Source organism: Chaetodon trifascialis, chromosome 22, assembly GCF_039877785.1.
Source record: "Chaetodon trifascialis isolate fChaTrf1 chromosome 22, fChaTrf1.hap1, whole genome shotgun sequence".
In the NCBI taxonomy this organism is placed as follows: Eukaryota; Metazoa; Chordata; class Actinopteri; order Chaetodontiformes; family Chaetodontidae; genus Chaetodon; species Chaetodon trifascialis.
Window position 1 is genome coordinate 8,842,973 of NC_092077.1, and position 22,367 is coordinate 8,865,339.

Here is a 22,367-nt window from a genome sequence, read left to right on the forward strand (position 1 = left end):
ACCAGCCCATCACGCTGCGTTTGTTTGTGCACATCCACACATGTATGAATAGATAAAGGACGCCACTTCAGCAGTGCCTCCACATGAAATCAAGATGGAAACCCATTGTTTCCTTCTCAGCTGAAATAGGAATCTGTCTTGGTCTGCATTCTCCTCCTCGGCCTCAGAAGCCGACAGAGATAAGGAGGGACGCCACAGCAGTAATGTGAGTCTTCAGCCAAATGGATAAACCTGGATGGCAGGCTTTTCACCGGCGATAAGGATGTTAGTGCCACAGATCTGTGGGAGACAAGAGTCAGCTGTCGAAAAGCCGGGTAGAGAAAGGGGATCATATGCCCACAGCGTCACAACATGGAGCAAGGTGAGCTAGTGTTTTCAAAGATCTGAATGCTATCGCTGTAACGACAAGCTGGAGGTATCTTTATTCTGACTGAGGGATTGATGCTAGCTTGGGCTCTTCTGTGCAGACACTGACAGCGAATGTCAATGAGGAGACTGTTCAAATGCTTCAGACTGGAGCCCAGTTTTATTTCAGGCGCTGGGCTGCCATTTAAGGACGTGATTAGGCCTTGATGTATGCGGGGTGGGAAAAGTTTTTGCCTGTTATGCAACCAGGAGTTGCCACGCCACCTCACCCCAGACAGAGCAGGGTGTGGTGTTTCTGACAAGCCCGCCACAAATCATTGTTTTGTTTCATCTCATCAGTGCTTTGAAGCGCGAGGCGCCAGCGGGGGAAGTGCGATTATTCAGCTAAATTCTGCAAGGGAAATTACAGCTCTGTGGCGGCAGGTGCATCTACAATCACCCCTCACTCCCACACCCCCCATCCTCAGGCATAAATAAGCACGCAAACGTGGACACATATGCCACAACACACACCTGTACATAAAATGCATCAGAACAAGCTCGCACAGTCGCACCTGCTCTCTTTTCCGCCTGTGTTTCGCATGCACAAATCCTTCCCTACATCCCTGCCGTTGCTGGATAACCAAAAAAAAAAAAAAAAAAAACGCAGGCGGCACAATCACCCAGCGACACAGATCCGCACATGATCTCACCACAATGCAGCAAGCAGGCAGGCAGGCAGGCAGGAGCTGCTCCAGAAGAGGTGATTCTGTTTCTGTTTGTTCAACAGAGAAACAGGAGGGGAAGATGGAGTAAAGGTGGGGGGGGGGGGGGTGTAAATCTAACATAGGGGCCCTGTGGCAGAGCCCCTAGGATCAAATCCAATTCTGGCAAGATACACATTAAGCCCCGTCAATCACAACAGTGTCCTTGGAATGCGGCAGAATGGTGATGAGAACGGCGGGGGACTCTCTTTTCCACGAGGGCCGGGATGAAGCCACTTAGACACACATCTGTGTAGGCACAAACTCACCCTGAGGGGGCCCCATATTTAAACCCGCCCAGGCACACATGCAACTGTAGGAAATGATCCACAAGTGTGAGTCTCCACTCAAGTGTCTGAACACGCGCTGTGTGTTTGTTTTACTACCTTTAGGCTGACAAAACCAAAAGGAAGTGCAGGATGAGAAGCTGCGTTTCAGACTTTCGTGAAGAGAAATGACATTTACAGAAAATCAGCTGTTAAAATGAGAAATTCCAGTAGAGCAGGATGCAAACTTGCTTTTACCTAGAAACTTTCCCTATATTCAACCTCGTTCATACTATCGATTGCCATTTATTTACTGTTAAGTTCATTTGGTTGTAATTTGGTTGTATTTTTCAACTTTGGTGAAGCACAATGAGCCGCTTTTTGTGTGATAAGTGCTACATAAATATCATTTGTCATTATTATCATAAAAGAGCACTCCACGGAATTAGCACTGCATCTACTGCACCAATGCAGCAGACCCATAGACACTGTTATGATTCTACACATTCATTTTCATCAAAAACCTGGCTCCTACATTGCCCACAATGCAACTCAACTGGATGTATTCGCTAACAGCAGCTAATGTAGCCACCAGCTGCTAGCAACCGAGCTGCAATGAGGATACAGGCTACAGAGGCTCGGTGAGCTCACTTCTTTCTAACTCCAAACCACCAGATTTGATTCATTTTCAAACTTGTAGCCTTCAGCCCCAGCTGATGCTGACTCAAGTGACATCACTTGAGGCAATTAATCAGTCCTCCTGCAGCTCCTGGAGGCACAAAAGGCTTTCTGCAACTTTTTCACCTCTGCAGCAGCACTCCCCAAGAACTGGAAACAAACTTTGATGTGGAAAACTGGTGGAGATCCCCTTAAAGTGTTCCAAAACATGGAGGGGACTACAGTGCGTCTCTGTGAAAAACACGCATCCAAACACATCCATACATATACAAACCTGCGCCAAAACGCACATCCCAAATCTAATTGAAGTCTCAGCAAAGAGGAAAATCACATGCTGTTTGGCTCGCAGCTTGAGTTCATTCAGGCTACAGTGGAAGCGACAGTTAGCCTATTTACTTTTATTCTGGACTTTTGCTAATTATCTTAACTACACAAGTAATTATCTTTCACATCAAAGGGCCTCGCTCTGAGCCCTGCTGGTCCCCCCAACCAACCAGCCCCCAACACACACACACACACACCCCATCCCACCACCACCATGTTTTCCGGAGCCAGCTGAATCATGACATTAAGAGATAATTAGACAAACGCGTGGGTGCATTTGGGGGGGGGGGGGGGTCACATGTGATGAGCAGCCGTCTATGAGTCAAGTTACTTGAGGAGAATCAAGAGAGATATCACAGGCAGATTTAACTGTAGCTATTAGATATCAGGTGATAAACTGCAGAAAGCCTGTATAGTTTGTCACAGATTAGTAAAAAATGACACCCAAAGGGACCATTGATGAATGATTATTCTCTGGCTTCATCTGTACTGAGCAGCTCTTTCATCTCATCCATCAGCGGTGCTCATTCTGATCCCTGCCGAAAAGCCACGACGTCATGGCCGGACCTCATGACTGCGAACGCACAGCACATACAGTACTTGCGTGTATATGCTTTAATTGGCTTTATCTAATTCATTCACCGCCGCCTCTGGGCTCCTGTTTCTGCAGACAGACAATAATCAGGTCATCTGGCATCAGGCGCGAATCCTTCATTAACAATCTAACGATAATCTCTGCAGAAGCATGTGACTGTGGGAGGAAATTTACATGTGCTGCATTTAAATTCCTTTGAAGTTGTTTGTTTTGCTCACCTTGGAAACACACTATTTCTACTTCTCCTCTGTGGTAAGAACTAAACGCACCCCATAAATATGTATCTACCTAGGGCCCGTGCTATTCTGGCCCAGTGTTTTGAACATAGCCACTGGAGATTGGGCCTATCAGGGACCCACCAAGAGAAGGAGGGAGGGAGGGAGAGAGAGAGAGAGAGAGAGAGAGAGAGAGAGAGAGAGATAAGGAGGAAGAGGGTGGGGGGGCTGGAAGGATAACATATTTGTGCATGTTCAAAAATGAGAAGTGGACGGCTTGTGTAATGTTTAATGCAGGAGGATCAGGGCAGGGTTCAGAGTGTTTCCTTCACCAGTCACCTCACACACCTCCAAACTTTCTCCTACAAATACTCCGAGTCTCTGCTGCATTTTTAAGACTTTTTGTGCTCGTAGGCAACTTTTTTTCTCCCATAAGTTGGAGGTGAAAACATGTTTAACCTTTTCAACCCCACTGATTCACAAGTGGATCCCTCAAACAAGCTTTGCTTAAACTCACAGAAGTTTAGTTTATATTCTAGTCGAGATGCCAAAGTCTCTAAAGACCCCAAATCTGTCAGGCTGCATTTGGAGGCAAAGCTGCGTAAAGTAATGCACAAGACATAGAATATCACCAGGCAGAGAAAGCTCTTGGGTTTGAATATATTAGATTTAAACAACATACAGCTTCAATGAAGAGCTGGAACAAGCTGATATTCAATATATATGTCAGACCGATGAAATAAAATGATTTTTCCAACTTCAAAGCTGCTTGAGCGGAAATATGAGGGGAAAACTGGATTTGAACTGACAAATACTTTCATTATTGATTCATCTTTCAGTTCATTTGGATTGTTTAGTTTATAAAATGTCAAAAAATCATAAAAAATACCCAGCGCAGCTTCCCAAATTCGAAGACGATATCTTAAAATCTGACCGCAAGTCGCAAAGCCGAGGATTTTCTGTCACGATGGTACTGCAAACCCTACAGAAAAGCAGCAAATTCTCCCATTTCAGAAGAGGAGCCCATCTCTGCTCTGGGTTTGCTGCATAGACTTTAAATAAAGATGGATGACGCGTCTCCGCTTCCTCCCACTGTACAAATGTGAAGCCGAAATATCCTGTGCTGCCATCTGGCTCTGGTGACGACATTTGACGTCAGAGTCTGCGCCGTAGTGAACGGTGTTTGGAGCCGTGGTATCGAAGTCCCGCCCGTACACCCGCCCGACTCAATTGCAATCACACATAAGCTGTCAATCATGTTACATCCGCTTTATAGCATCAAATTAAAACCAAACTTATCAGAACACTTGAACATGAAGGGTGCAGGGTTTATGACCTATGCTGCCGCCAGCCACCAGGGGGCGAAAGAGATGCTTGGAGTCCATCTTTATTTAGAGTCAATGGTTTCTTGACAGAAAACCAACAATGGCTCAGGCACAAAATAAAAACATCCATGCAACTCTGGTGAGAAAAGTAAAAAAAATGCCAAGAAAAATATAAGAAAAGCAACATTTTTTCCCCCCTTCTCATCGCCAAAATCTTGCAGGCGGAGGTAAAGCTATGTGAAATTAGCTGCCAGGCCTGACACCAGTGTGCGATCCAGGCAACGCTCGCTGTCACCTCCTGACGCTGGAGCCAAAGAACTGCTGGTGGCTCAAGTTCCTAATAATCACATGCATGAATATGGAGCACGCGTGCACATGAAAGCCATGAACCCGTGTCGTTCCGTGTGCCTGCCAGCCTGCTGGTGAATACATACAGGGGAGTGGATCTGTGTGGGAACGTGGCATTTCCTCCCCGGACCCTGGTGACACCTCCATGCAGGGCGGGGAGGGGGTGGAGGATTATACATCCCCTGACTCTCTCTCTCTCTCTCACACACACACACACACACACACACACACACACACACCTGTTAACTGGTGAGCTCTGCGGGCTTCCCTAACTTCAGAGGCCTCCACCTGGATGTCATTGCAGCCTGCGGCACCCCGCTCCACCACTCTAATGAGCCCACCTCAACTCAGTCAAAGTCATCTGATGACACTGATGCGGGGAGATTGATATTCACGCTTGACTCGCCGTCCTCTCCACTTGACTGCCGTGTTTACCTCCCCACACAATTAGTATCTGGAGAAGACCGACAGACAATGAGAGGAGAGAGGAATGGCGTCAGGGTTGCGTTTGCGTGCGACTACATTAGCTCCAATTGTTTGTAAAGATGGGAGATGTCTTTCAGCGTGGCTTGAAGGTGGCTTTCTATATCACAGGGCCATTACTGGCTCATTTAATCCCCATAACGCTACTTCTACCTCTCTAAATGTCGGTGGCTTGAAATAACAGAAGCTGGATTGGCTTAAGTAAAATGCATATTTCAACAGCTTCCATCCGCATTTGCATCTCAGACGTGCCTCGCTTCGGCCCTCGAAGATGCGCTTATGAATGAGCCAGCGGGGCAAACGCCATAAGTGTGACGGCGCAGGTTCAACTCCTGCCCACGCAGCCGTTCACATTTCTGCCCTTCCATCTCCGTTAGCCAATTTTCATCTGAATATTAGCATACAAACAAATCAAACACTTAGGAGAAGTGTCTGCCCACTCTCTGTGAAGAAAAAAAGATGGAGGAGGAGGGGACGACCGGTGATTGGCATTAGCACTTTTAGCTTGAGCTCGTGAAGGGGAGGAGAGGGGGAAAGGCGCGAAACCAGCAGCCTCGTCTTCAAAGTGATTTAGCTTTAATTGACGTCATCTCTAATAGGTGCATTTACCACTTGAACGCAGTGATGAAAAGGGTTTATATGCTGCATGTTGATACCTACCTGAGCGGGAGGGGGCAGTGAGCGGAGCCGAGTTGAGCAGGTGGACGCTCAGGTGCGCCGGGTTTGGAAGCGGCTTCCTGTTGCGGCGGAGGGAGGTTTTGTGTGGAGCCACAGCGCCTCTCTGTGGACAGACTGAGAACGACAGCCTCATAACAAACCTGGAAGCTTGGCTGCCTGCTTTTATTTAACTTTGTGCTTCGTTTCCACTGCATTTTAGGTGGAAATATAGTACTATTTTCCTTCACTACATTTATGCTACTCGTTACTCAATTTAGATTGTATATACTTAAAGGCAGTGGTGGAAGTACTCAGTAAAAGTAGCACTGCCATAGTGTAAAAATACTCTGTTACAACCTACATTCACTCATGTTGCAGCTGGCACAGACTGCAACTCTATATACTGCTGCTGTTACAGTCCATAATAATAATAATCATTTATTAGTCCATTTATGTATTATAATACTAATATGATACTTCTGTACTTTAACGTCAGGGGTTTGAATATGGGACTTTCATTTGTAATGGGGTATTTTTAGATAGTCGCATTGGCAGTTTTACTTCAGACCACATATGTCAGGTGTTCCTGATTTGCACAAACTCCAGGTTTATACAATCAGCACTGAAGCATCTCCTGAAAAGCACTGAAGCTCCAGCCTGGTAGCTGCAGAGCGGTAACTGTAATGCCTTCATTAATACAGCTCCTAAGGCTGTATAAACCTCCTCACTCTAAAACCCTACCTTGTCTGTTTACTAGTATGCATGAATTCCTCATCTGGGGCCTAATTTGGAAATTCCGAATATTATACATAGAAGAAGCATCAAAAATAACCAGGGAAGGCATTTCCTGAAGAAAATGTGAGCGGTAGCAGGCTGCAGCTGCCTCTGTCGCTTTGAGAATAGATCGCATGCTGCTTTGTTAAGATGAAGAGCGAACCTTTAAGTTTAGGGAAAAAGGAGGGCGGGGAGGCAGCCAGCCTGTAGTTTATACAGTATAGTGATTGAGAGCTTGACAGTGCTCTGTCTATTGATTAAGACATAGATCTCAAGAACTCCTGTGGGTCACATGTTTGCATTCTGAGAGAGAGGAGTCTTGTGGCTGTATTTGATGGTATCATACGTGCTTGTAGAGTTAAAACGGTGGGGCTGAGAGCAGTTTAAATGTTTGTCCCTGGTCTAGAAAATTCAATTCAATTCAATTCAATTCAATTCAATTTTATTTATTTGTATAGCGTCAAGTTGTTGTCTCAGGACACTTTCCATATAGAGCTGGTACAGACCAAGCTCTTTTATCTACAGAGAAACCAACAATTCCCCCATGAGCAAGACAGTGGCGAGGAAAAACTTCTCTGCTCCACACTCATTTAGACTTAAATTACTCCGAAGTTGTTGCGTTAATCAACACACAGATTACCACTTTGAGAGTTCAAAGTCTTGTGAGCATTTTGAAGTTTGAACAGCTTCGCTCACGTCAGAGCGGTTTATTTCCAGAGACGAGCCGATCTGAATCGAGGCGAATTGTTCCTCCATCGCCGACTTCCATTATCAAATTATGACGTTCAAAGATTCATATAAAAATGTGCGGCATACCAAAACACCATGTCTGCTCAATGAGCTGCATATTCATTTGATTTGTTGTTGTTGCACAAATGGTTTTAATTAGAACAAGTGATGGAATAAAGATAATAACAAAACAGGCTGATAAGGGTAACAGCCTTCCAACAGCTCTCACACAATCATAAGAAAATCCTCTTTTAAGAAATTTACTGCCCTGACCATCAATCAATCAGATGCACAGCAGCCTGGTAAGAGCACGTCTGGTCCATGCAGTACACAGAGGCAACATGTCCTGCCACAGTTCATGAGCTGACCCTTCTCTGCAGCCTCTATCATGTGCTGCAGCTGCCAACCTACAGGACCCAGTGTGAGACGCGAGTGGACAAACATCAGCTGAGGAGATGAGCAGGGTACAGCGCCATATGGCAGGTGGGAGGTTGAATTAGTGTATGCAATCTGCCCACCATGAAGGACATACAGTCCTTTTAAGAGACCTTTGAAAGGATTTATGGCCCAGAAATGGCTCAAAAATGGGAATTTAAAGCGCCACTTCTGAGAAACTACATAAAAAACGAAAGGAGAGGGATGTGTGTTGATATTTGTATCTTTTATTTTTTGCTTTGCTACAAAAAAAACAGTCCCAGCAATATTTCAGATGACCTGATTAAAAAAACTACTACAGTTAAGTACAAAATGAAATATACCAAAACTACCCAACGCTACCCAGAAAAAATACGCAAGAGTATAAAATGAAATGTCTTGAAGTCTACTACTACAAAAAAAGTTAGAAAAGGTTACTTAAAAAGAAGGCAAGTATCCACCACAAAATGTGCCACTTTACCACAATCAGTTTGCATGTCTTTCCTTGAATATAAAGTAATGCAAATACTTTACAATAAGTTAACGCAGGCACGTCTCCCTACGACTACAGCGAAACCAAGTAACAGTCAAATGTTATCACATAAAAATACACTTTGCTTTTTTTCCTCTTTTTTTTGGCAACAATTTCACACGTCACACGGGGGGAGGGGGGAAAAAAAGGAATCGGCAAAAAACTTCTGGGTAGCGACATTTTTGGTTTCTTGAGAACAATACATGTCCCATGTCCACAACATCAGACTGCCAGTATCAGCTTCACAGACTTACATACTGTATTACCGTGTGTTCAAATCATATAAATATATATGGACAAAAATATAGGAAAACTATTTTTAATACAAAAAGGAGTAATGCCAAATGGAAGCTTACGATTATAAACTTCAATAACTTAAAAAATGAAAGAGGGAATACTTTCATACTTTTCAGAAACATGATATTTTAGCCCTAATCTCTTTAATACTAAGGCTTTTCTTTTTTTAGTCTTGTTGATCATACAGCACTGGCAAAATAGCACTCGCTCCTCAGCGCCAAGAATGCATCAAGTATAAATACTAAGAAAACTCCTGTACAGTACCCATTTATGTCAAAACTACAAAATAAGTTAGTGTCAGGCAGCTGTACAGATTATTTACAGTTTAAATACAAAGAAATGTAATTGATGGAGATGACCAGTATGTAAATGTGACCTTGACATAAAACGTAGGCTTTGGCTATGACAGATTTGACGCGACATGAAATGTAGATTTAGCTAACTGACCAGCAACTAGGTGCTCCTTGTTTTAATAACTTGAGAGAAATGATGGTTGGCTACCAGCCAAATAACGGACCAAGTTTAGAAACGTATCAGCTGCAGCCAAAATTTCAATTTAAGTCTTACAACAAAATCCTAAAATCAGACGCATTCAGTCAGACGGCCCAACTGTACTGACGTTGTCTGTTTTTGTCTTGAAACGGTGAATGAAAATGATTGGTGGAGTTAGGGGGAGGGCGGGTGTACAAAACAAAAGAGCAGTCTCTAAGCACAGTTACAAGCCTGGAGGTGGAGAGGAGACGATAGACACATTCAATTCAGCAGCAGCCGTATCCCATCGGCACATGGTAGGAGTGTGTGCGAGTAGGAATGGACGAGGAAGAGACACCACCTGTTACAGCAGGTGCACAGTAAACATTTGAGTCTCCTGCAGAGACAGAGAGGGGGGAGGAGGGTATTTGGTACAGGAGAGGTACACGCGCGTGTGTGTGTGTGTGTGTGTGTGTGTGTGTGTGTGTGTGTGTGTGTGTGTGTGTGTGTGTGTGTGTGTGTGTGAGGGGAGAGAGAGGCGGCAAACGCCATCAGTCCACGTCACTGAGGTCGCTGACTGGCTCGTCCTGCACTATGCTCAGGTGGTTCATGGCACGGCTGAAGGCCACCTGGACAGCTTTGCGGATGCTGGACGTGCGTCCTTCCATCATTTTGATTTTGTCTATGGTTTTGTCCATTCCCAGAGGGACCATCTTGGACCTAGGAAGCCACTGCCTGAGAGGGGAAAAGACATCACGTTACACACACCTGAACAGTGGCGAGAGTTGAATGTCTTTTTATATATAAAGGACATGTATCTATGTACAAAATGACAGAAAATAGTGGCAAAGGTGATGTTTTCCAATTGCTTGTTCTGTTTGAACAACAGTCCAAAGTCCAAATCTATTCAATTTCCAATAATATAAAACAGGGAAAAGCACTAAATCCTCATATGAGAGAAGTTGGAAGCAGCAAATGAGTTTTTCCCCCGACAAATTTTTAATTCCGCAATGAATTGTTCCAGTGCTTATTTGGAGAAGGCGTCTTTGTTTTTGTGCATGAACACCATTCTAAAAATCACGGGTGTTCTCAAGCTATTTTTGCAGGAAAATAGGAGAAAATTGCAGCACAATTCTCATTAAACGCCACAACCTCAATTAACGGTGTTCAACCCTGACAGCAACAGTCCTAAAACACCCCTCACAATATTATTTATTGGCGTGTTCAGTTGTATTTTTGACTTGATGTCTGATGTCCTTTGAGCACATTTTGTTAGTTTCAGCTCATTCGTGGACACTCCCAAGATGTGGAGCAGGCTTTCCAGGTAGCAAATAAAAGCCTGAGACCGGTGTGACACAAAACCTGCTGTACCATCATTACCATCAAAGAGAGCCATTTGTTTTGTCTGACAATCGATGTCACGCAGCCACGAGAGAATAATGACCAGCTGACAGACGTGTCAGCAGGCTCGCTCTTGTAGGACCCTGCAGCAGGCTGAAACAGTCCCGCAGATTGCGGCACTCACCAGCTGCGCTTGTTGTCGAAGAAGAGGACGAGGTAGAGTTTCTCTTCGGCTTTGTACTGCATCTGTTCTCCAATGCGGAGCACATCCATGGGGGGCATGGGGATGGACACCCCGTTGTGCTGGCAGCCCACGCGCGGCATGTGGGGGTCGATGATCTACACACAGCAGGAGAGGGATGTTAAGACGCTCATGAATGCAAACGCACGGCAAACATGCATTCAATCACAGACTCAGTCGAGCATAGAGCAAATATGTCTCTACTGTATACACACACACATACAAATGCATGCACATGATTCTTTTTCTCATTTGTCCTTTCATGCAGAGGTCAAATTAAACTGGTTAACAGTGAAAGGCTGCCACCTAGAGGATAAACAGGACATTTTAAACCAGCCACTGGACACCAAAATGAACAGCTGTTGTAAAACTATTGCTTCATCCTGAGGGACAAGAGTGTCGCAGTTAGGTTCCATTGTGTCCCAGTGTGAAGAGATGACAGGGAAAACAACAGAATAAGAAGACATTGGTCAGTGATTGTCAAGCTTTCTGTCCCACAACACTCACCAAGGCAGGGTAGGAAGGGTATCCACTACATTTGGCCCAAACTAGCTTTAGGGGTTCCAATGCAACTGTTGCAGCACTAGCAGGCATCCAAATATTGCTGTTGCCAACCTCTATGGAAGCGGGAACAACACCAAACAAGTTATGTGGGGGTTTAAACACAGACAGAAACACATTTCCAAAGCCGTGCTGTAAGTGCAGGAGAACGCAGCAAATCAGGAGGGGAAATTAACTTTCCCCCTTCGAGAGCCGCAGGTGAGCGGCGGATATTAAAAATGCACTGGCCGCTTTTTGCATTTTATTAGCCAAATATGAATTTTAGGTGAGGGATGAGTCTCCAGATGCTGACTGGTTACACGCCATGATGGCAGGTAGAGTATAAAGACTCACTAGTCACTGCCAAAAGGCACAGGGAGTTGGCTGGCAGCTGCTGCTCTTTTCAAGTGTGTATGAATACCAGGTGTTTGCAACATCTATCAGGTTCACCATTTAAACACCGAACTGTGCTGAAGCCACCCTCTTTCGTTTTCATGACATAATTTAAGACCTGCAGACATGTGGAAACATAAAAAACTACTTACTGACTGAGACTGAATGCAACAGGCTAAAAAAATGTCTCATATTCATTGATTGTCAACAACCTACACTGAAGAAGAAGAAACTTGAGCACATCATTGATTTCTAAGTTGTATTTTAATGTGTATTTGATTTTATTAACTGATAGTCAAGTGAGGTTTTACTGTTGCTAAGCACACCGTTTTCTCATATTTAATCTGTTCTTTATTAAAGTGAGCTGTTGTAGGCGGCGGCTGTGGCTCAGGAGGGAGAGCGGCTCGTCCAATAATCAGAAGGCTGGCTGTTCGAGTGACTTTGGGCAAGATACTGAACCCTGAATACAAATCTTTGTCATAAGTGTTCTTGCAAAACATATTTACTGTATGAGTTCAATTGGAGTACAGACTTTCAGTAATTGCTGATCAATTAAATATCAAGTAACTGGAGAAAATGCTGTGTATTAATATGAAACTTTGGATGAAGTCTGCGTATATAACATTCATAAATGCGCACAGATTCTTGTCACAAGTAACCAACTTACCGGCAGCGATTCGTGCAGCTTTTGCAAAATTCCCCGTTTCGATACAGGCGATTAATTCGCTCTTATCGTCCACAGTGTTTCTCCGGACCAAGGCGGGTTTTCCCTTCCCACATTTTGGAAGACTGAGAATAGTGCTAAAAACAAACAAAAAGGCACAGCACATTAGCAGACAGGTCACATCAAGATAGGAAATGCAGGATGACCACCCAGCTAAATTTTTGCTAAGGCACTGGAAGCATCAGTGAGTCCAAACTGATAGAGGAGATATCACTTAGATCTAAGCAGTATTTCACTTCTCATAAAGTGTGCGGATAGCTCTTCTCTCAGTTAAGTCAAATCAAAAGAAAATCATAAGACTGTCTTCCCTCTGGTGGACTACCTGGTGCTTCCTGGCAGACTGCTACATGAGGAGATGGAGGACTCGGAGGCACAGCGTCGCCGTGGCTCCACCGGTCTACTGGTTCTACTCGAGTCTTCTAGCTCCTTCTCCTCCCCCACCTCCAGAAAACCACTGGACAGGCCTGAGAGGAGACACGGCACCAAAGGAGGCAGAAAGATTTACAACCAATCACAAAATTATATACAGCATTTCAAAGACTGATCCAAAAAGCCTGAATCTGAACCCAGGCCACTCCTGTCAGGTGTGAATGTATCTGCATTACAGCTGCTGGTAAAGCAGTACTACAGGTCAGCTTGACTGCGCTGTTATGTATTGGGATCTCCAGCTGGTGGCAGTGTGACCTAAGCTATGCGTGATGCTGTGTGATTTGTGCAGCGTGAAGTAAAAAACCAAAAAAAGTCAATGTTGAACATGTTTTTAGTCAACAGAGCAGGACAACAAACTCCCAAGGAGCAATGCAACAGCAAGTCCAGAAGGACAACTGAACTACGCTGTGTAATTTCTCTCCAGCTCCTCTACGCCCTGCGCGGGCAGTCAGGAGTCACCGGAGGTATCAGCAAAACAGAGAACGCAACTAGCACCTACAAGCCCGTCAATCTGGGTGTCCCTGGTGAACAGGTGTCAGTTGTGATGTCTTGTAAGCTGCGTAGCGGCTCATTGCAACGTTTGCGCTGCCAGTTTAGGAGCTGGCAGCAGAGCTAAATATTAAGTTTGCTAATTTAATCAGTTTTGAAGGAATGTTGTATACACTGTAACATATGCTAACTCAAAGAAACATTGATGGCACATTAAATCACAGTCGGCGATACACAGCTGTTCTATTTTTCTCCGTGCACTTCTTACCGGTGTCCCTTCGTTTAACAGGAGACTCTCCCTCCTCTTCATGCTCTCCTGCCTCCTCCTCACTGTCTCTGCTGCCGCTGTGCTTCCTCTTCTTGCTGTGAAGTAACGTCTCCAGCCTGGGTATGACCACCGACAGGAAGGATTTGGAGCCCAGCTGCGCGCCGTCTTCATCCTCCTCCTCCTCCTCCCCACCCTTTTCACGTCCGTCCACTCTCTCAGCCCCCTCGTCTCCGCCCCTCGGGGGCTTGTGGGGACTGGCGGCCTTCGACTTGCGGAAAAGCACAGCGGTGCGGCGGTTGACGGTGCCCGTGGGCTCGGCGAGGGTCGACGTGGCCACCACGCTCACGTCTCCGTCCAGCAAAGAGTTCTGGAGGCTGTCGTGGGAGTAGCCGTTGAGGCGCGGCGTAGAGGAGAGTAGGTCTGGGATTTCTCCGTCAAACTTGACGCACTTGCTGTGAGCCTTGTCTTCACAGTCTGGGGCGGCGTCGATTGGTTTGAGGGTGGGGGGCCCGGGGTCTGTGTCTGAGTGGATGAGGGGAGGGATGGAGTCTGAAAGCTCCAGCTTAGGAGGAAGAGACTTGTCTCCTGCAGGGGAGAAGAGACATTTTTACAACAAAGCCAACATTAATCACTCAAACTGTGACCACATTATTCGGTCTGTTTGTTCAGTTAATGGAAAGTTTTGAAGGTTTTACTATTTGTATTAATCATTAGTATATTTCATGGTGCTAGAGAAACAGGCAGTGGTAAAGGATTTGCTATGCAAAAGAACACAATGAAATCTTCGGCATACTCTTATGGAGGAACAGCGAAAAACAAGCCGTTCATACAAAAGTACAAACAGAAACACTATAACAAAATGACAGACAAGAAATATTACCTGCAGTATAACAGCGATTCCAGCAGTAATGTGCTGCAAAACCTACGCTTGTTTGCAGGAATGCTGACACAGCACATTATCATATGGCTTTTGGGTTTATCATAAAAGCAAAACAGGATGCTGTTTAGCATAACTCTGAAGCACTTTTAGAAATGAAAAAGGAGAGCACGATGACTTTTCCTCTCTTTTTCCACCCACCGGCTCATTATCACGCTGTCTATTCAAGGATTGGATCCACAGAGAGACATAAGAACGCCGTTCAGAGTCACCAGTAACACATTTTCCTCTGCTGCTGGCGCAAAACCATCGCAGCCATGTGATCCTAAACTTGTTGCTGTCTGCTTATGTCATTGTGGAATGCGGAGTTCATGAGAGTGTCAGAGAGCCTTTTAACAATCTTCAGTTGAACGGTCTGTCAGAAAGACACTGTGTGAGTGATCGGAGAGGAGCTGCTGTGAGTGAAAGCAGATCTTTTAAAAACTCTCACAGTTAAAACCAAGTGGATCAGACAAGTCTACAGCGCTTTGTCGAACAGCATGCAACAAAGTCACCTATTAGACATTAACAAATAATATCGCCACCAATCCTCCTATTAACATTCAATGGGTCATGTTTTGAGCATATTTCTCCTGCTCACTTCAACACAAGCCGGACAGGGTTTCTAATGATTATGTGTTGAAGTGGCCTGATAATCAGACTTAATCGCAGCCTTGTCCTCCTCGAAATGCTTCAAACATCTGACTTGAAAGCTGCAGAGACACCCTGGGTATGAGGAACAGCATGTGACTTTGCTCTGTGAGGCTGTGTTTTGCGATGGGGGCTAATCTCTGACCTCTGACCCGTGTTTCAGGATATTAAGGACATGTGATTCTTTTTAGGAGGACAGAGGCTGTTTTACGAGCGCGCCGTCGAACAGAAAACCTTCTACTAAAGCCGAGATAGATCCATACATACCCTCATCATCTGGAAAATGTCCGTTGGGCTTCAATCTCTCTTCTTTAGGTTTACCCAGCTCTGGGTGGGAGGCAGTGGATGAAGATGATGCTGACGTGGAGGGGGCTGTGAAGGAAGAACTGTGATGGTAGTGGTGGTGGTGGGAGGGTAGGACTCTCTTTAGGCTTATTTCATTGCGCACATCGTTGATGGTCTTTTTGAGCAGCTTGAGACGCTTGCTGCGGGAGGGGCTGGACTTCATGGCACAGGTCAGGTCAAACTTCTCCAGGAGCTGCTGCAGCTGCTGGTCCTGAGAAAGATGCTCCCGATTGGTTGGCACCAGTAGGCGGTCCACTAAGGGGAGAAACACACGGTTTTGTTCAGCACATTTTATGAACAGTTCTCATTCTCATCAAAGAGACATGTGTCTTTATTACCACCCTTACCGTCCTCCCAAGAAAAAGATGGTGGTGCTTTGATTTCAGGAGCTTCAGACAGATGCATGCCGCTCTCCGTGTCAAAGCCGATTTTCTCCACATCCCGTCGGGCCTTTCTGAGCAGGACCCCGCCCTGGTCTCGGAGGCGAACGGCGGCCCGGTAGAAATAGGTGTCCTTTGAGTTATACTTCATGCAATTATCAATGATGAGGTTAAAGTCATTCTCAAACTGCTCAAAGTTGTTGTAGCTCTGCGCGTCAATGCGCTGCCGCATGGTGGAGAAGTCCATTGGGTGCTTGATGTGGTCGAGGTAGTCAGGCACCTAAAGGAAACAGAAAACATATTAATTATTTTACGTAAAACACTGAAAAATTAGCAGCAAATGTCACTGTACGTTGCACGTTAACCCAACACTCTTGGACTGATTACTTTAGATACAGCATTAAAACCCATCAATGTCAACAGGGGCTGAGCAACATGTCTGTAAAGTAGACTTTATTAGTCTCTGCGGCACACTGTCCTGACATGACGGACATGTAACAAAACTGTAAACCACGCCATTATCATTCAACATTTCTCCAGAATCCTAATGTCTCAAAACTTGAAAGTCTGCATGCCAACACAAACACTTTACACACATGCTCAGCGAACCCAAGAAAATTAATCATCTACTAGCAATACTGGAGAAAAACTACCGCCCAACGTGGGGCTCGAACCCACGACCCTGAGATTAAGAGTCTCATGTTCTACCGACTGAGCTAGCCGGGCACACACTGTGTTGTACTCTTGGCCTTGCATGGACGTCTGCCAGTGGATCTTACTCAAGTCTTACCAGGAAGTCACATTACTCAACACTGTCTATACAGGGAGGGGGATGGGGGTGAGTTCTAACCTGAGTCACTATGATCAGAATGTGTGACATGGAGTGAGCAGTTGTCTGCTGGCTGTAGTCTCTGTGGTGAGTTGGAGTGCAGCTTTTTAACAGATGTGATTAAAGGGGAAAGCAGTGGCTGTGATTATTCTCCCTTTGCACGTGTTCATGCCATTACTTATCTGAAACTGGAAATCAGGCAGAAAAGCAGGTAAAACAGACCTGCTGTGTTGCTGTTAGTGGGCTTTCACCCCGACAAGAGCACAACAGCAAAATACAAAGAGCCGTGGCAAAATACCGACCAGCAAGTCCAGTTTGAAGACTTATCAAACAAGCATCCGAAGGGAAAGACAATGCAAGATTCTGAGTGGACGAAGGCAACAACAGAACTTTACAAAGTGTCTGCTGAAGTTCACCTCATTGACATCAACCGGCTGGGTGAAGATCCTGGCTTGGTCTTTTGTCTGGAGCTGGTCCAAGAGGGCTCTGAGCAAAATACTGAATGGAGTCAACTGCATCTCTAGGAGGGCCTCCTGCTGTTTAATCTGAGAACACAGCACAGATGGAAACCATTACAAGATCATTTTGTTGAATTTATTATCAGAATGTCTCTGACCCCAGGTTAAGTCAGAAGTTCACCCATGTACCCGCTGATTCCTGCACTCCTACCTCTTCCCTCTTGAGCTTCTCTCTCTTGCGGATTAACTCCAGCAGCAGTCGGGCCCTCTCCAGGTCGTGTCGGAGACGGTGCCATTCCTTTAGCTGGTCCTTCAGTGCCCTGCTCTCCTCTTCATTCTGCCTCTGGTGAAGAAGTTTAAATAAAACGGTTACATTAAAGAACAGAATAGAATTGATCCAGCTTGCATTGTTTTCTGAAAAGACTCCCATTTTTCATACTTCTCCAACAACATCTACTATTTAAGGCACACAGACCCACATTTAGCAGTAAACAGGCACCTATACACACAGTATTATCAAATGCCTCGTTAACAGCAGTAATAAAGTGTTGAACAGCATAGTAGACAAAACAAATGTTTGAAAAATCATCATTGAAAAAGACATTTCAGGCTCTAAAAGCTACTGGTACTCTGAGAGAAGGCAAAATGAAGACTGTGAGCCTTCTGTGGTTGACTGACAGATGAACAAACCGGCTGTGCATTCTTCTGAGACTGCAGGCTTGTCTGAAGGCGTCTGATGAGCGGAAGCCCATTCCTCGATTGCCTCTTTAGTGTCCAGTAATTTAGGACCAGCTCCACAAATGCTTTCTTCTTCTGGACTGACACCTGGTTCATAATGGTTTGTAACCTAAAGGAGTCAGGAAGACAGGTATTAGCAGGATACAGCCAGGGTGGGAGACAACAACTAGCACGTGTCAAAATTAACCAGCTCCCTGCAAGATGACACAAGTTAACAGTGGCTGGTTACCTGTGATTGCGACTTAAAGAGTAATATTAAAATTAACAGCCACAGACAAACTTTAACCAGCAACTGACGAGCACTCCATACAAATGCATTCAGGCAGATCACCTAAGCTCCTATTTGCGAAGGCAAACATTTGCCAGTGTCACATGCTCAAATCCTGCAACAGCCAATGCTTGTACATCAACAACCATATGTTCTATCAGTGTCCTTGAGTCAGACAGAAAAGTCCTCTGTTTTACTACCATTCCACATCAGGCATCAATGCTGTAAAAGTATGTAATTGAATGACCACCCTGACTAACCAAATACTACACCTCCCATCATTAAAACACCTCATAAGTTTACCTGTGAGCAGGAAAAGTAGGCACAGTTGCAGGAGCTGCTTCTTCACTTTCAGGTTCTGGCTCTGGCTTCTTACTCTTACTCTTCTTCTTCTGCTTCCCTTTGGACTGTCCTTTACCACTGCCTCTCCCTTTGTCCACTTTCTTACATAGTCCATTTTTGGGTTTGGCATCATCGTAGATAGTAAGAGGCCTCCTTACGCAACCGTTAGGTGTGTGAGCGCCACAGTAGGCTGTCTTTTTCACAGAGAATGTGGGCTCTCCTGTTTCCGTCACCTCTTTGATGGGCTCCATCTTCATAAAGAGGCCAGCCTTTTGGGCACAGCTGACATGGAAGGCGGTGTAACAGTTGGCTTTGTGGCACTGGATGCACGCCCCGACACCTTTCTCCTTGCAGAGGTAGCAGGTGAGCTTCCACCGAGCTGGAGGAATGTGGCTGACACCATCAATGGGTTCAATGAAGGTGGTGTTGGAGAAGCCGACCTCAGGGACCCAGAGGGCGCACACCACATGGCCCCAGCGGTCATCGTCTGTCTTTTTCACTGCTCCACCCTTGTTAGGACAAAGTATGCAGTCTGCAGGCTGAGAGGATGACTGGATGCAGTGTCTGCAGAGCCACTGGCCCTCAGGGATGTAGGGCACACCGTAACATTCCTGGTGCACAGCCACATTGCACATGTCACAAAACAGGATAGCGTTGCTGTTGTGACACTCTCCATCCATGCAGATGCAGCAGACAGCGTCCTCGTCAATGGGAGCTTGCTTTTCACTTCTTTGATCCAAACTTTCTAGATACAACTCTTTCTCAAAGCGGTCGACAAGGAACTCAAAGACGTTGTGAGAGACCTGACTGACCCCTTCACTTCGACGTTTTTCATTGACCAAATCCAGCCAGGAATAATCTTCTTCATCCATGTCATATTCCGTTTCCTCATCCAGCTCTTCCTCCGTCTTCTCCATGTATTTATAAAAGGCAGCTGCCCGCTTAGGAACTGCTGGAAGATTATACTCCACTGTACGAAATTTCGGCTCTGGAAGCTTTGGTCCAGCGTTAACACCGGCATGATGTCCGCCTCCCTCTCCATGTCCAGTTATTCCCAGTGCTGCGTTTCTCTTCTCCTGGTTGTTTTTTAGTCTCACTGACCTCAGGAGGACCTGCTGCTGGGGTTTCTCAGCATTCTCCTTATTGCTGGTGCACTCCATCATCTCCTGCACCATTGGGTCATCATCCGAGATCACATCCAACTTGTCATATATGCTGATCCGATGGACGCGGCCATCGATATCGAACTCCACCATGCGCTGCGCCTGCGCGTAGGTCAAGATCTGTTTGTTGGGGGAAGGCTTGATGGGAGATGGCGGCCTCTGCGGCACCGCAACCCGGTGCTGCCGAGCTTTCTTCTTCATCTTGACACTCCGTGTTGCTGTGGAGACACAGGGTGGAAAGGAAATGTTAGAGATCTACATGCATTTCAGGCTAGTTATACCAGGAGGAGAGAAGGTGGATTTTATTGAGGCAGCTGCATTTCAGGGGTCAGAAAATACACCATGATAATTTAGTATTCTGTCATACAATCCACACTTATTTCTGACTGACATAATACAAAACCTTCCAGGTGATAAAGCCTAAACTTGTTTACTTCAACAGCATTAGACAAAGCTATAATCAATATAATATATACCCTGTAAAGTGTATGTAATATGTGATCATGTAAGATAAATACATACACATACACATACACATGTACCTAGCATAGCTAAGTAATAACATGCCTTGTAACTGACTGCTATGCTATGCTACCTATTTTACACAGAAAAATAAGGTATTCTAATTTAATCAAATATCCTCTGGAAGAGAACACATAACATTCTGTGATTTGAATACATTATATTTACATAATGTTAAAGTTAACCAACTCATAAGAGAGCAAGAGGATGGTGCAATGTCCATTGATGTTACTGCCTCAGACTACAGGTACTAACTTATATCTGTTGTGACCTGTATTGTAACGTTAGGAGCCAGCTGGACATTTCAGCTTTGTCAATGAGCTGAGGCATTTAAATGCGGTGGGAGGCGGCCACACGTTACCCTTTCAACACGACCTCACCGGACTTAGCGCTTGCCCATATGGTGCAAGATGCAATTGACTTTTCACTAACGACTAAGAGTCCAACTGACCAAGTTGCTAACAATAACATTAGCCTGCCAGCTAACTAGCAAGAAGAGCTAGCCACCCCCTAAACCGAGCAAATGGCGTCAAACAAAACATGAGCTCTTTAAAACAACGTTTGTACATTCATACCCAGTGTGTAATATTAAACGCACATTTTGCAGATGCACTGCATAGCTCCTCTTTGTCGTCGCATAAAACACGGAAAAGCATATAAAACCAAAGCACATACCTCGGATTCACCAACAGTTTTGCTAGTAGAGGGAGACGGTAGCTAGCCAGCAGCCTTACAAAGCAATGGCGATACGGCCTGCTAAGTGGCTCTAATTCCGCACACAATGTTCTCATCCAACGGGCGATACTGGGGTCTTTTCAGTAACTGATAAAAAGAGAAAGATGGCTGCTTGGTGCCTGTGAAGTTTCGATGTAAAATTCCACAGAGAACACACAACTATTTGCTTTGTGGACCATTCATAGGCTAGAGTCACTCGCTAGCCACAGTCGACCAGGAGCAAAAAGCAGTAACAGCAGCAGCACAGCGAACGGCTCATCCCCCAACACAACAATGCGTTTCACCAGACAACTCCCACCCGTACGCACTACTCTACGTGTGACGCTGGAGGTCATGTTGGTGGTGAGTCGTGCATTTCACACAAAAGCCCATCTGTCACACAATCAATGCATTGCCTTTTGTCAACCCTTACTAGCCATACACAGACAAAGCTCCGAACAAAGCGTGAATCGGGGCAGTAGCGCTGTCTGAGTGAGGCTGGGGACAAGTATGTTTCTGATTCTCCGGACCGGTGTTTTAAGTCATAACCAGCGTGTATGACTTTCAGACTGGTGTGTCTATCTGTCATGGTCTGGACTATTGATTCAGCATTTCTCCTCTAGTCACAGAGGACAGTCAGGACACAGGCAGAACAACAAATCACTGCTAAATGCCCCACCCTGGTGACCACTTCGCCACAGACTCCTTAAGTTCAGAAAAACCCCATCAGTGTAAAGCAGCAACGTGTAATGGTGACAAAATCATACACATCTTTCTTAAACGAAACTCACGCAGTGCAGCCCGAGACCGTGAATGCAACACACAGCAGAGGTCATGTGTTCATGGAGCAGTAATTACTTTGTAGTATAACGCTGCCTTAAGTGTAGGCGATTTTTGTTCGTTTAATTAAACAAACAGTCGCTATTTGGTTCTTTCCAACTTACATTTAGTTCGGCCAATATGTTGATAATACACCACAAACTATAATGTAGCAACCGTTCAAGAACGCTGTATATGGTTTGTCGAAGAATAAAAGCATTATTGTCATTGTCATTATTATTATTAATTGACAATTATTATTAGACCATTGTTATTAGACAATTACTATTATTATTATTATTAGACAGTACTGCTGTTGTTGGTTGTGGTGTTAACTAACCCAAGTTAACCGTTAACTGTTAATGTTACATGTTGTCCTTGTAATACATCAAGCAGCGTATCTAAATAGGCCACTCAACTGTCGTCTTAATGGTCGCGGATAACTGATCTGAACGGGTGAAAAATCAAGGTAAAGCAGGGTGTTATGTGACATATTGCTTAAATGCTTTACCCCCTTCGCCATACTGAAGACCCTGCGCCCGGTGACATCATTAAAACATGTTCCTTCCGTCCGACGCTG

The 22,367-nt window shown here is 45.2% G+C and overlaps 1 protein-coding gene and 1 non-coding gene across 4 annotated transcripts; both read right to left on the reverse strand.

Annotated features, from left to right (window-relative positions):
* Nucleotides 1-9,571: 9,571 nt before the first annotated feature.
* Nucleotides 9,572-22,359, reverse strand: brd1a (bromodomain containing 1a). 3 transcript variants are annotated; one of them, XM_070991696.1, is made up of 14 exons: nt 22,299-22,359; nt 18,531-19,950; nt 17,900-18,068; nt 17,433-17,564; nt 17,180-17,308; nt 15,902-16,214; nt 15,477-15,809; nt 13,643-14,227; nt 12,779-12,920; nt 12,400-12,533; nt 11,307-11,416; nt 10,743-10,897; nt 9,750-9,952; nt 9,572-9,713 (listed from the first exon to the last, which is right to left on the reverse strand). In XM_070991696.1, the coding sequence occupies exons 2-13, from the start codon at nt 19,931-19,933 to the stop codon at nt 9,769-9,771; spliced, it is 3,789 nt and encodes a 1,262-aa protein (XP_070847797.1). In that variant the 5' UTR covers nt 19,934-19,950; nt 22,299-22,359; the 3' UTR covers nt 9,572-9,713; nt 9,750-9,768. The 3 variants fall into 3 exon arrangements, with proteins under 3 accessions (XP_070847797.1, XP_070847796.1, XP_070847798.1); XM_070991695.1 differs by lacking the exon at nt 22,299-22,359 and adding an exon at nt 20,930-21,237; XM_070991697.1 differs by lacking the exon at nt 22,299-22,359 and adding an exon at nt 20,930-21,237 and having other exon boundaries at nt 9,688-9,952; nt 17,912-18,068.
* trnak-cuu (transfer RNA lysine (anticodon CUU)) lies at nt 16,588-16,660 on the reverse strand. The gene has a single exon. It is a non-coding gene; the product is annotated as a tRNA-Lys (tRNA).
* Nucleotides 22,360-22,367: the final 8 nt, after the last annotated feature.